Source organism: Pelophylax lessonae, assembly GCF_965119305.1.
Source record: "Pelophylax lessonae genome assembly, chromosome: 3".
NCBI lineage: Eukaryota > Metazoa > Chordata > Amphibia > Anura > Ranidae > Pelophylax > Pelophylax lessonae.
The window spans coordinates 311,464,778-311,479,473 of NC_138770.1; the positions used below are offsets into that span (position 1 = coordinate 311,464,778).

Here is a 14,696-nt window from a genome sequence, read left to right on the forward strand (position 1 = left end):
TGCATGTGTGATTGGCTCACTGATTTTCCCAGAAGTCTGCATTAAGATGCAAGTAAATATTTAGGCATCCTTTGCAATAGGATTTATATTTTTGGTGAATTACTAACTGGGGGTTAAATACTTCTAAAGGGATGCAGACACTCCAACTTTCCTCATTAGAACACCGAGTGCGTCAGCTCTCCCATTCAGAAATTGTTATTCCAAGGACAGAATGGAACATACAGCTTTTCTTTTTAAGAACATACAACAGGTGGGACTCCGCAACAAAATGTGTTACAATCCACATCACCCAGAGGGGTTTTTTTTTTTCAACAAAAGTGGAGTTACTTTAAGTCTGTGTTTGTTTTTGTTTTCTCTTTAATCTAACAGTATTTTTGCTTTATGGCTTGATTTTCAGTGGTAACGTCATCATAGAAACCAAGTTCTACGATGCCGATCTTCTTGTCAGTACATCGAGGGTCAGGCTGTTTTATGTTTGAATCTTCTACATTTTTTTTTTTTTACCCCCACATTCCTTTTACACGTATATTCTTTTATGGGGAAAAAACAGCTTGTTGGGTGCTATGGACTTAATTGCATTCTGGGTCTACATCCAATTCCAAATATACTTAAGGAGACAGCCACTGCAATATGCTGAAGATTACGCTGTTAACGTATGGAGCACTAGGCAATCAACTTTCAAAGTTAAGCATTTTTCCACCTACCTTCTACTTCCAGAAGTTTTTCAATGCTAATTATTGAAACTTGTTTAAGTTATTTCAAAACTTCTCCTTGACAAGTGAAAGATTAATCCATTTCCATGGAAATACAGTTTCAGTTGTACATCTGAGAAGATTGTTTGTTTGTTTTTTTGTTCAGCAATGACCTGATCTGATTAATATATATGTTTTTAACTCCTGTAGATGTGTGCAATTGGGGAAACATTACAGTATCACCACTATACTTGCATTTGTTTCTGACACATACATGATTTTTTTCCAGATATATTTATACTTTTTATTGTAGGTTTTCAAGTATTTAACAATGACTAAATAGAAGATTTATAGGCACATTGTTCCTCACTAAGCCTAGTTCACATAGGATACAGCTTTGATGGACTGTTAGCAGGCTGCAGCACTTTCATTTTTGATGAATGTTCAACGCTTTGACTGGAGATGAAGAGTTTACACTTCTGCCTCCTCCCCTAATGCTCAGAGAGCTGTTATCCCCAAGCCACAAAACATGGTTCCCAAGAGCTGAACGGTGGAAAGAATGGCAAGAGTATGTGGTGCTGAAATGGTAGATTAAGTAAACGTATTGCTTTTCTCTGCTCTCAACACAGGTTCACTTAAAGGGCTTCATGAATGCTTCTTGCTGTACATATTTCTCCTCAAATGAGCTTTTTGCAGGCTAAATCCTACGTGAACAAAGTCTTACAGGCGCTTTGTACGAATTCTTACAATGTTCATACTCCTTACAAGTGATAACACTGAAATTGCCAGAAATTACTGTGAGCAAAAGCAACCTCTTACAAGACCTACTCCCATCTTCTTCTTCATTCATCAGATAGCAAAATGTCTCCCATATCTAATCCTTTAAAAAACTGGAAATAACCATGCTAATTATTTCACTTGTGCTTCTTCTACTGTGAAAACTGGACACCATGCATTGAAGACTGGTCATGAAAACAAACCGTTCATTCTGTTTTAAAGTTACTTTGGTATTCTAGGTTAAAAACACACTGTTTCATTCTTTATTACTTTTAGTCCTGTACTACTACTCATGAGTTCTTATAACAGGAAAAAAAAAATACTATTTAAAGTAAATCTGTTGAGGTAGCAAATAAATACAATGGTGAAACTAAGAAACAGACCATCCCATTGTCTTTGTTAAATAGAGGCATAAAGATATGTTATAAAAACATTATACGGTTAACAATTATAACACCAAAAGCACTTTTGATTTTCACCAAGTTCTTGTGCATTAGAGCGAAAATGGGCAGCTGCTGCCCACCCAGGCATGGAAAAGAAGTTTTTGATGTAGAACTATTTTCCATTTTCTGGAGGCGTCCTAGCCTGTGCTTGCTGGAGCATATTAGTCAGTTACAATACCTTGGAGCACTAATTTATGGTTTCTGGAAACACGACAACACCCAGTCTATCTAGAGGTGTTTCTTAGAAGTGTTGTGAATCTATATATTAATAAAGCATTTATGTGTCTGTAAAATGTTTAAAATGCTAAAACTATATTCAAAGAAAACTGTCACTATATACTAGATGATCATGGATAGAGGTTGCATGGATGTAGTGACATCTACAATTAATAAATATATATATATATATATATATATATATATATATATATATATATATATATATATATATATATTATGTATGTGTGTGTGTGTGCAGTACAATATTTTATCTTTGTAATACTGCTAGTGAGTTTTATAATGCCTTTAAAATCAAAATTTGTTCAAATTCATTATCAATTCTAAAAAAATACTTATTTTTTTATTTGTATTTTTTTTTATAGCGAACAACCCACAATTGTTTGTAAATTATTACTTTTGTGCTTGGTAATGTTACAACGGCAAAGCTGGTAGCATATAAACCTCAATATCCTGCACAGAAATCATTAATTCCATCCATTTAAGTTATTCTGTTTGGACTTGAACATAAATATGTCAAACCCTTTAACTCCCTTCTAAGGACTGTCCCATCTCTGAGACCAGTATTGAGTTATAGGGTTATCTGGTAGCATACAAGCTACTATTTTACTAGTGACTTGAAAACAGAACCAATTATCTTGAAATTGCAAGTTGAAAATTTGTGAATGTATGCATATATACAAATCTGTGTTAACCTTTTTGAAGTATGTTATCATGCCTAGTCTGTTCATTAGCATTAGTGGGAGTTGATGGCCATTTGTGGGAAGTGATGGTTGTTGTATTATTCTCACAGGATGTTCTATGCTGTAACTAATTTTTATTTTTTACCAGAAACTGCATATTAGAGCAGTTCTTTTCCCACATACTAAGGGAGATGTGGCCAAAACGCTGACCTGTTCAGGCATCAGGGCTGAAGCCAAGAGATCATAGAGCATCTCAGGTACTGTACAATGCCATTGCAGCAGATGGCAAAGTGAAAAATCTGGTGCAGCTCTGCGGAGAAACCGATCAGCTTCCAGTTTTTTTTGTTTTTTTTTTGTCAAAGCTTAACTAAATTAAGAGTAAGTTGAAGTTAGAAGCTCATCGGCTACCATGCATAGCTGCACCAGATTTTGCACTCTCCACTTTTAGTAAATCAACCCCGCAGCTTTGCATGCGCTATTTTTTAACTTGAAATTTCTGAGCGTTTAAAAGAAAAAAAATAGTTCTTTAAAGTATCTCTACACAGATTGACCCTACTTTTCTGTGTCAGCAGAATGCACCTTGTGGATGCATATTTGAAGCTTACAAGATACTGCTGTTCTGCCACTCTTGTGATTGGTGTCAGTCCACTTTCTTTAGAAATCTGTTTGTGCAGTTGATTGGATGATGACAACAGAGAGGGGCAAATCTTTGTACTGAATTTTATATACTCAATGCATTTTCCAAGAACTCCAAAAATTTTAAATATTCTTTAGAAAGTCAATGGGATACTAATTCTCTGACTGATCTAGACATTTGTTTTCAGATGGATAGTTAGTGGTCACGTGGACTGCTTTTAAATTTGGTTTCAGTTTGTATCACCAAAACATGATCCGCTTCTGATTCATAACTCAATATTTTGTGTTTTGCTAATTCATAGGAAGATTGGGAAAAGTTAAGGTATCTCGAAAGTAAAGTTTGCTACACCTGTTATTTTTTTACCATGATACTCACTATTTGGATGATCACAAAAATAAACAAACCCCCATTATCTAATGCTTTGTCTGCTCTCTCTGCTTGAAAGTGGAGTGAGTGTTTCCAGTGAGTTCCTTCTGATGAAAGTCAGAACTGTAGGGCAGCCGAAGACCTGTAATTTACAATTTTATAAGCCAAAAAAAGTAAGGGATTTAAGGCACCTTATTTACCTAAAGCTGAAGGAGACTCCCGTGCGCATGCACAGGAGGGACGTCATTGCAGCTCTGGCCAATCAGTTGACCTGGAGGACGCGAACCCTGGAAGGAAGATGACTGAACATATCGGCTGTGTCAGCGGTGAGCGGGCGCAATGCATACTAGCTCATTATGCCTTTGTCCTTCAGGCTTTTATTTATTTATTTATTTTGAGGTTTACAACCTCTTTAAAGATCAAGTCCACACATTTACCTTTTTATTTTTATTTTGGATAGACTTGGGAAGGGTCAAAATTTGTTATTTCTCTCCAAAGCCCCATTGAGGAAATGTAAAAAGTTCTAACACTTTCTCATTACTAAAAAATGTGTCATTGCATACAGGCTTGATTTTCATAGACTCTGGGTTAAAGGCTTGTACCTTCATCTACCTTCTGGGCATCCTGCTATAACTGTCTTCTAAGACAAAAATAGAAACAGTGCAGACTCAGTAAAACCTTGGGAGCTGTACCCAGTCCCCACGCTGTGGGGACGGCCTGTAGTCTTGCTTCAAGAACTGGATTGTGCTTGGGTGCTCACCTTGGAACTTGGTACAACACATGTTGTTAACTGCAGTGTTTTATTCAGGTCCAGGCCTGTGGCTCATCCCTTTGGAACCCAGGAGTGAAGACCCCTCTGGGGGCATGCTTATCATGACAGATGAAGCCTGTCCCTATATAGGGACCATCATCATGGATAGGTAAGACAGGGTCAGCCTGTTTATAACACCGTTACTGTAGCTCCACAGCCGACAAAAGATTTCTGTTATATGCATTCAAAAGAAACTAAATGAATAACATGGCCACGTGGGCAGAGCCCTCCACTGCCAACCTTCTTTTCAATTGTGACAGTGGGGATAGGATCCCAGGCCCGCTGTCGCAATGAGAGCGGCATTGGGGGAGAAGCTGAGGGAGCCTGAACATGTTACCTGTTCCATCCTTAATATGGGTGGAACATGTAACGTCCTAGAAGGTGAACTTATCCTTTAACCACTTGCCAAACACCCGTCGCATATATACTGCGGCAGGCTGGCTCGGCTGTGCGAATCAGCGTACCTGTACGGCAATCAGCGGGAGCGCTCCTGGGGGCGAGCGCGCGCCCGTCCCCACTAGTCAGCAGGGGTGCCGATCCACAGGACCAGCGGCACCGATTGCCGCTGGGCACTCGCGATCGCTCGCCACCGAGAGAGGACGACAGTCTGCTGTTATAAACACAGCAGACTGTTGTTCTCTCTGAAATGGTCACAGAGCGCCTGTGATCCTTCTATATAGGATCACAGGTCTCTGTGTTCATTTCACAAGTCCCTCCCCCACACAGTTAGAAAACACTCCCCTAGGCTCACACATAACCCTTTGATTACTCCTAGGTTAACCCCTTCCCTGCCAGTGTCATTATTACAGTAACAGTGCATATTTTTAGCACTGATTACTGTAGTAATGTCATTGGCCCCCCAAAAGTGTCAAACATGTCAGGGGTCCGATCTGTCCGCTGCAATGTCGCTGTCCTGCTAAAAATTGCAGATCGTCGCCATTACTATTATAAAGAAATAAAAATTACATAAACCTTTCCCCTAGTTTGTAGACACGATAACTTTTTACACAAGCCAGTAAAAATACGCTTATTGGGATTTTTTTTTTTTTACCAAAAATATGTAGCAGAATACAAATTGGCCTAAAAGTATGAAAAAAATTGATTTTTTTAAAAAATTTTTTTTGGGAATGTTCTATAGCGAATGTTCTATAGCACAATGTGAAAAATATTGTTTTTTCAGAATTGTTGCTATTTTTTTGTTTAGCGCAAAATAGTAAAAATCGCACAGGTGATCAAGTATCACCAAAAGAAAGCTCTATTTGTGGGAAAAAAAGGACATCAATTTTTTTTAGGTACTGCGTTGCACGACCGCGCAATTGCCTGTTAAAGTAACTCAGTGCCGAATTGCAAAAGATGGCCTGGTCAGTAAGGGGGCAAATCCTTCTGTCCAGAAGTGGTTAAATAAACATCTCACTTTACCAATTGAAGATGTTCCTTCATTTAACCACTTTCCTACTGGGCACTTTTACCCCTTCCAGCTCAGGCCATTTTTCAGATTTCAGTGCTGTCACACTTTGACATTTTTATCATTTTTTTCACACAAAAATAGAGCTTTCTTTTGCTGGTATTTAATCACCACTAGGTTATTTATTTTTTGCTAAACAAACAAAAAAAGAGAAAATTAAAAAAAAAAAAAAAAGTTCTCTTTCATTCATTGACAGACACAGCTCCATATCTTCTTTGACCCTTGTGCTATGCTGCTCTCTCCACAGGAGTAGGCCTAGCGGAAACAAATTTGACTACACCCATAGGGCAGTCCTAGGGGGTATACTCCCACTTACTGCTATAGGACTCCAGCTTTTTTTTCTGCTTAGTCAGGAGTAAGGACCTTGTTCCCTGCTGGGATCCTTGGTCCTGGGATTTTTTTTCTCCTTTTTTACATGGAATTTTTTTCTTTTGTTTTTATTATTTTTTGTACCTGTGAGAATTAAAATCCACTGCCGGACTGGGTGACGCACTGGATATTCTAGATCCCTATGGTCTTCCCAGTCTGGCCAGCGAGCACCATTCAACTATTAGCTCCGCGCTAGGTTGGCCGCGACATGGCCCCACTGGACGGGGGCTGGCCAGCGAGTGAAACGCCTCACGAGGACGCATAGCCTTGGTCATGACCTGAGTTGCGGCGTACCTCTGGCCCAAAGGACCCCATACCAAGATGGTGCGGAAGACTGCCAGGAGTGGTGCCTGCTCAGTTACCAGGTGTGATGAGTAGTGTCCCCCCCTTCCTCTGGGAAAATGTTGGGGTGAATGCGGGCCCTTTCCTCGGGGTGGTAGGTCCCCTTTTGTGCCCTTCCTTCCCTCATGGTGCCCCCTCATGAGTGGGGTTCCACTGCACAGGTTATCCTCATCTACCCCCCTTAGTCCCCCATTCCCAGCGTGAACAGGCTATAATTCTAATGTATGGGGTGTCATGTGGTGATGGGCTGGAGGGGGGTGGGATGGAGGGCCATTTTGGGGTCCTGGGTTGCCGCGTGGCGCCGCCATTTTTTTGTGGATGGCAGTTCTGCAGCTTCAGCGGCCATGTTTGTGTAGTCTGGCGGCCATGTTTTCGGGGTTTCCCATTGAAGTCAATGTGGCGGCCATTTTCTTGTAGTCCTTGGAGCGGTGATGCGCCGGTGGGCCTCTTGTGGCCGTGACAGCGCTTCCTCTTTCTTTCTGATCGCCGCATGGCAACCAAGTTGGCTCTCTGTATCCTGCTCTAAATCGGTGGTGGCGAGTCCCTGTGGGTATACAGCTCCTTCTTTCTGCCATAGCAGCACCCCTGGTGCGTCGGGACTTGTTGTTTCACAGCTGTAGCGGTGAGGGGTTTGTAGCAATTTTTCACATATTGCGGGCGGCCTCTGGGTTAAAACATGGAGACCCTGGAGTATGTATCACTGCCTGACCCACTCTCAGACACTGCAGGACCCTGGGGGTCTCAGTCTGCCCTGGCGGCCATGATTGCGGTCCTGCAGTTGCTAGTGTCAAAAGTTGATATGGCCCTTCAAAAGCGGCCTAGCAACAAGCACCCATGCCTTCACCTGTATCTTCTGCCTCCTCAGATTCTGAGGTTGATTTGGCCGCCGTGGATGCGAGTCAACCCACTGGGTCTGTGTCCACGCACCTTGAGTGCTCTGACAGTGAGGATGAGTCCTCTTCCACTACAACAGCACATGAAAAGGGGCTTGTGGAGGCACCGATTGTATCAGTGCGGGAAAATTTAAAATTGGAGGACACAGCTAATGCTGCGTCAGCTGCACTGGTGCAATTTGGCACCCATAGACTATCCAAGGCGTTCCCCTTTCCTGCCTATTTCAACAAAATTGTTGCTAGTCAGTGGGAATCCCCGAAACGCATGGTTGGTATACCTAAGCATTTCGCTAGGAGGTATCCCTTTGAGAAGTCCCTTTTGAAGAAGCTGACGGTTCCACCGGTGGTGGATTTTCAGGTTTCCAGATTGAATAAAGCCACGCTTCTTCCACTGGAGGATTCACCGTTTTTATAAGGATCCTGTGGACAAGAGCTGAGGATCTGGTCCGATACCTTTTCACTGTGGCAGGTTCAAATTTGAGGTCGGTGTTTGCCATCACCTTGGTCTCTAACGGATTGGGCGAAGTGTCTACGCCAGGATCTGGAAAGGGGGTCAACATCCTCCTGAGCTGGCACGGCTGGCGATATCGGTTGATACAGGGGTTACAGTACATCTGTGATGCCTCCCTGGATGCGGCTTCTTTGGCTTGCAGAGTGACTGTGGCAGCGGTGATACTTCGCTGCATGATTTTGTTGAAATACTGGCCGGTGGACCAGGCTTCCAAAAAGGTGCTGACTGATCTACCCTTTGCAGGAGACTGCTTCGGTGCTTCTATGGAAGAGATCAATAAAGGTCTTACGGGAGGTAAGAGTACTATGCTTCCTCAGGTTGCCAAGAGCAAAGAGCTTCATCGTAAACGTGGTCCTTTTTTTTCTCAGCTCACAAGTGTTCCTTTTGTCTATCTGGCTCGCAGGACAAGGGATCACGATCCACCCATAACTTTGTGGGAGGCTGCAAGTAACCCTGGGTTGGTAAGTCAAAAGCGGTTCCGCTGGCCCCGCAGACAAGCCTTCCTTTGCTGGAAGGAGCGCCCTGGGGTGGGGAGACATCTTTGTTTCTTTCCAGACCCGTGGACCCTTGCTCATTCAAGACAGATGGGTCCATGAGTTGATTCGATCCGGTTACAAGATCGAGTTTTGGTCTTTGCCTCCGGCAGGGTTCTTCCCTTCCTCCGAATCAGTTTGCAGGGCCTTTATGGGGCGGTGCAGGATCTGTTATCACAGGAAGTAATTGTGCTGGTTCCAAAGTTGGATTGTTTTCAGGGATTTTATTCAAATCGGTTTACTGTTCTGAGGAAGAAAGGCAAGGTCCATCCGATCTTGGACCTCAAGGCTCTGAACTGCTTTGTGCGGGTTCAAAAGTTTTTCGAATGGAATCCATCCGCACAGTAGTGTCATCCCTTCATCAAGATTTTCTGGCTTCTATCGCTATCAAGGACGCTTCCCTTCATATACCAATATACAGTATGTCAGGCATCAGCGTTTCCTTTGCTTTGCCATGGGAGTGGATATTATCAATTCGGGGCGTTACCGGTTGGTCTCGCCTCAGCTCCTCAGGTGTTCACAAAAGTGTTGGCCCGGGTGTTGGCCTTGCTCAGGCTGAGGGGGGATTGCGGTACTGAGGTACCTGGACGATCTCCTTCTGGGAGCAGAGTCTTTGAAGGTCGATCTGGACATCACTGTGCGAACTCTGCAAGAGTTCGGCTGGACGCTGAATTTTCGTAAATCAGTTCTGATTCCGTCCACGAAACTGGACTACCTGGGCCTCACTCTGGATTCAGTTTCAGCTCTGTGTTTCTTCCGGAGCTGAAGCTGCTGAAGTTGCAGCATGCGATTCAGCTCCTGTTCTCCAACCGTCGGTCATCTCTAGGGACTTGCATGCAAGTGCTGGGTTTGATGGTCTCCACCTTCGAGGCGGTTTCCGTTTGCTCAGTTCCATACCAGGCCTCTGCAAATGGTGATTCTTGCCAAATGGGACAAGAATCCTCATTCACTGGACAATCTTGATCCTGTTGAGCCAGGGTGCGTGGGGATCCCTGATTTGGTGGCTCTGTTCCCCGGCGCTTTGGCAGGGGATGTCCTTTCTCCCCCTGTATTGGACAGTGGTATCCACAGATGCCAGCCTGTCCGGGTGGGGAGGTGTCTTGGGCACAGACTCTGCTCAAGGAGTTTGGACTCGGGCGGAGTCCAGTTTGCCAATCCACATCCTGGAGATACGGGACGATCCGTCCACAGGTCGGATAAAGTCGACTTTATCTTTTGAAAAAGGCATTTATACCGAAACATGTAAAGAGGACTTGGTCAGCCCAGCTGTTTTATATCTTATATGCCTGTCTTTCACGGATGTCTGTAAGTGTATCAGCTTTATTGATATTAAATTGATTTTAGCAATATTACGCTATATGTCCCTACTTTTTTTCGGTTTTACCACCCACCATGTGGAAGGGGAATCTCTGAATTATTTCATCTACCGGAGATTTGCATGGTTGCCGTTGGAATCGGTGAAAAATCTGTGGGGATACTCCATCATTCTTAAGCCTGTTTGACTCCTACACTATAAGGTGTTTTGGGGTCCCATCCATCTGGTGAGCGCAATATATTTCTACCTTCACTGGTGACGGGATTTGCTGCACTTATATATGATTTGCACCATTATATATTGGACTTTTTTCTCACCATCCATTGTTTATGTTACTTGTGGAATGCTTCCTGCGATTGGACAATTTATTTTGTTGGAAAATTTTTTTCTTCTAGCGCTGCACATATTTTTGTATTTGTGTATATATCGGCGTTTGGCTCTGGGCACCATCAAGGGCCAGATTTCCGCTTTGGCTATATTAGTGCTGCAATTTTCCATTTTTTCACTTTATTTACAACACGTCAGTTGATTTGATAGCAGCTTTTCTGGTTTTATCATTCTTTTGTTAGCGCAGTTTATTTACTATTATATTTTTCCAACGCCATTGGCTGCAATTTTTTTGGTTCACACTTTCGTTCAGGGGGTTTGCCATTTTGCTCCTCCGTTGAGGTCCCTGGTACCTCCATCAGATCTCAATTTGGTACTGTCGGTGCTTCAAAAACCACCTTTTGAAAATATTCGTGACTTTCCTCTGCTCACTCTGTCATAGAAGGTGGCCTTCTTGGTGGCCATTACTTCTGCGTGCAAGGTGTTGGAGTTGGCTGCATTGTCCTGTTGGTCACCTTACTTGGTAGCTCACAGGGACAAAGTGGTGGTCTGACCCTGTCAAGCGTTTCTTCCCAAGGTCGTCTCGGGGTTTCACTTAAATGAGGACATTGTGTTGCCATCCTTGTGTCCTAAGCCGAAACATCCTAAAGAAATTGCCCTACACTCCCTGCATGTGGTTTGGGCAATCAGTGTACATGGCGCCGACTGAGTCCATTTGCAAATCTGATTCTTTGTCCTTTATGGATGGTTCTCATAAAGGGCAGGCTGCGTCTGCTGCGACCATTTCCAGGTGGATCAGGCAGACGGTGGTGCAGGCCTATTCCATGAAGGGTCAGGTTCCTCCTTTCCCTGTCAAGGCGCATTCTACAAGGGCGCTTAGTGCCTCCTGGGCCTTCCGTCATCAGGCGTCAGTGGTCCAGGTGTGCAAGGCGGCCACGTGGTCATCTGTACACACATTCACAAAGTTTTTTAAGGTGGATGTACTTGCATCTTTGGATGCTGCATTCGGCTGCAAAGTTTTGCAGGCTGCTGTTGCAAGAGGCTCCTGCCTCTTGAGGGTTTTCTTTTTCTTGGTTAGTGAGCTCCAGTTGTTCCTGGTCGGCTATGTTTAACCCTTTTGAGAATTATGTGTATTGCTGGGTTTCCCACCCCTCATTGACACTGCCTTTGAGACGTCCCAAGGGTCAAAGAAGATATGGAGCTGTGTCCGTCAATGAACGAAAGAGAACTGGAATTTTGTCTTACCGTAAAACCCTTTTCTTTGAGGTTTATTGACGGACACATCACCAACCCCTCTGTTGAGCTGGATTATGTATTCTTCTGACACTGCTCGTTACAAAACTGAAGTCCTATAGCAGGAAGTGTGAGTATACCCCCCCAGGACTGCCCTATAGGTGTAGTCAAATTTGTTTTCACCTAGTCCTACTCCTGTGGAGAGTGCAGTATAGCCCAAGGGTCAAAGAAGAGATAGAGCTGTGTCTGTCTATGAACATCAGAGAAAAGGATTTTACTGTAAGTCAAAAATCCAGTTTTTTCATAGTTTTTTTATAAAATTTTGCAAACGGGTACATTTTTCTCCTTCACTGATCTGCGCTGATGAGGCTGCACTGGTGGGCACTGATGGAGCAGCACAGATAGGTGGCATTGTTGTGACTGCAATTATAATTAGTGCCCTGATTATCAGTATAGATGTCCTTTTCACAAGGAATTCCAATAATCGACTTGTGTTTTACATTGTGATCAGCTCTTAATGTACAAAGCTGATCATGTGGTAAAGGGCTGCTGTGATTGGCCCTTTACCCTGATCTGTGATCAGCTGTGTCCTTAGGATGCATCGATCACAGAGCGTGTGGTGCGATGCATTAATGTCCTCCTGGCAATGTAAGCCTGTGCTGTAGCCAGCTTTCGATTATAGCGTGGGCTGGTACTGGGAAAGATTCTACTGACGAAAGTTTGCTACACTGGTAAAGGATCTCTTTACTCACAAACCCAGCTCTGCAATGACCAATTGCTGCATTTCTGTGTGCCAAACTGCAGCGAATTTGGACAAAGGCAATTAATAATGAACACGATCCTATATTGCAGGACTGCAGTTTAATTACAGACATTTCCCCTCCATTTTCTTTCCTTCAAATTAACCAAAATCCAAAAGTTGAATTTGCAGAATGCCCTGATAAACCATCTCTTGTCCCAATGCCTTTAGAGGACAGTTTCAAAGGATTATTTTCAAACCTGTTCATGGTACAAAAACCCCAATGGGGGTATCTGTCCTATGCTAGATAAAAAATTTCCTAAAAAAAAAAAAAATACCTTTCAAAATTTTGCATGGAATCTGCAAGGTCAGTTATTGCTGCTCTGAGACAAACAGAATCCAAGATGCCTATCTGCATATTCCCATTTATTCACCTCTTTTGTGCTTTCTGCACTTCGCAGTAGTAGACAATAATTTCCAGTTTGTTGTACTGCTATACTGGCATATGCTCTTTTCCCAGCCTGTTCACAAAGGTACTTGCACCTCCTCTTGCCCTTCTAAGCGCTCAAGGACATCAGGTCAAAAGTTATCTAGAAGACCACCTAATAGTCATCTCCCTTCCAGCTATCTGCAAATGCTCCCAGGATAATTCAGATGCTTCAGGCTTTTGGCTGGGTAATAGGCTTTCAAAAATTTACCCTCCAAACTTCCGTTTACTGGGAATACTTGACACAGCCCAAGCAACACCCTTCCCTGCAGGAAACAAACTGCCTTTTCTCAGAACTCCCTCTTAGGACTTGAGATTAAAGAGGGCCTCATGGGGGCCTTCTTCAGGGTAGTTCCATTAGTCCAGTTTCATTGGAGACCTTTCCAACATAACAACCTGTTTGAATGGTACAAGCATGTGCCATCTCTCAACCTGCCCATACTCTTATCCAGCCAAGAGCTGAATTTCCTAGCTTGGTGACTTTCCAACCCCGCCTTGACAATTGGTAAGTTGCCATATTACCGGAAGTTGATAACAGATACCAATCCCTCATGCTGAGGAGGGTTGTTCCATTCCCTCACAGTTAATGGAACATGGTCACCACAGGGAGCAAAGTTCCCTAAAAACTATTGGCACTCAACGCAATAGGGGTGGCTCTGCCTACTGGACCTCCATTTTTCAGATACGCCCAATCAAGTTATAATTGGACAACTCCATGGCTCTGCCCTGTAAACAAAAAGATGGAGAAAGCTGTCTACATCCCAAGAATGGACAACTGTAAGGTGGATTACCTTAGCTGTCACCACCTTGACTAAGGGGAATGGACCCTTCGCCCTGCCATCTTCAACCTGGTAAAGCAAGAGATGGAGGACTCCGGACATAAATATCCTGGCCTCCAGCTTTAACAAGTGTTCTCTTATGGCCAAGACCAAGGATCTGCTAGCCCTGGCATTTGATGATCTGATTATTTACTGGACCCAGTTCAGGCTAATCTTTAGCGTTTAGTCCAGTGTAAATTCTGTTTTGACTGCTCTGCAAAGTAGAGCAAGAGAGTAAACTGGTGGTTCTCATTGCATGAAACTGTACAAGAACCTGGTACACAGACATAGACTGCTAGGAGACAACCCCTAGCCACTTCCAAACAGACCAGACCTGTTATCTTGGGGCCACCTGTTGAATTGTGCTTCCCAGTCATTGGGTTTAATGGCATGGCTGTTGAATCCCAAGTCTTGAGGGACAGAGGGGTTTCTGGGTCTTTCATTCCTTCATTGCCACATCCCGGAAAATCTATTATTTTATCTAGAAATCCTTCTTTGCCTGATTACTCTTTCTTGCTTCTGGCCTATCTACAATCAGGACTTGACCATAACTTGGGCTTAGGGACTCATGTTTTAGCCTTGTCCATACTTTTCCAAAAACATCTGACACCTTGCTCTTCCTTGTATAAAAAAAAAAAAAAAAAAAAAAAGGAGGGTACCCCCAGTTGTTTGGGACTATAAATGCCACTTGACACTGAAAAATGCGACAAAAGAGTAAAATATCAAAGCTTTATTTTGTACAAATAACACAAATTGTCAATGCAGCCAATATACAATTGGTAAACAAGACTGGTTAAAATTGCATGCAAGGACAGATCACCCTCAACATGGAAGACTCCCAGGTACAAATGGTGAGGAGAACCGGAAAAGACCCTACATGTTTCGGGTGAGTACCCTTCTTCAGGGGTCAGCCAGAGTTCAGAACACAAGATGTGCTATGGGGGTCATCATATAGATGGGGATGAGCTGTCAATTAAAACGGTAAGTATACTGATAGAGGGAAATGCCTGATTTCCAA

General features: G+C 43.2%; 1 protein-coding gene across 1 annotated transcript in view; it reads left to right on the forward strand.

Annotated features, from left to right (window-relative positions):
- PDE6D (phosphodiesterase 6D) overlaps nucleotides 1-832 on the forward strand; it is an 81,251-nt gene extending 80,419 nt beyond the window's left edge. Inside the window, exon 5 of the mRNA XM_082251569.1 lies at nucleotides 398-832. Within this exon, the coding sequence (XP_082107695.1) occupies nucleotides 398-479 (82 nt within the window). The 3' untranslated portion in view covers nucleotides 480-832. The remainder of the gene's footprint in view (nucleotides 1-397) is intronic.
- The last annotated feature ends 13,864 nt before the right edge of the window (nucleotides 833-14,696 follow it).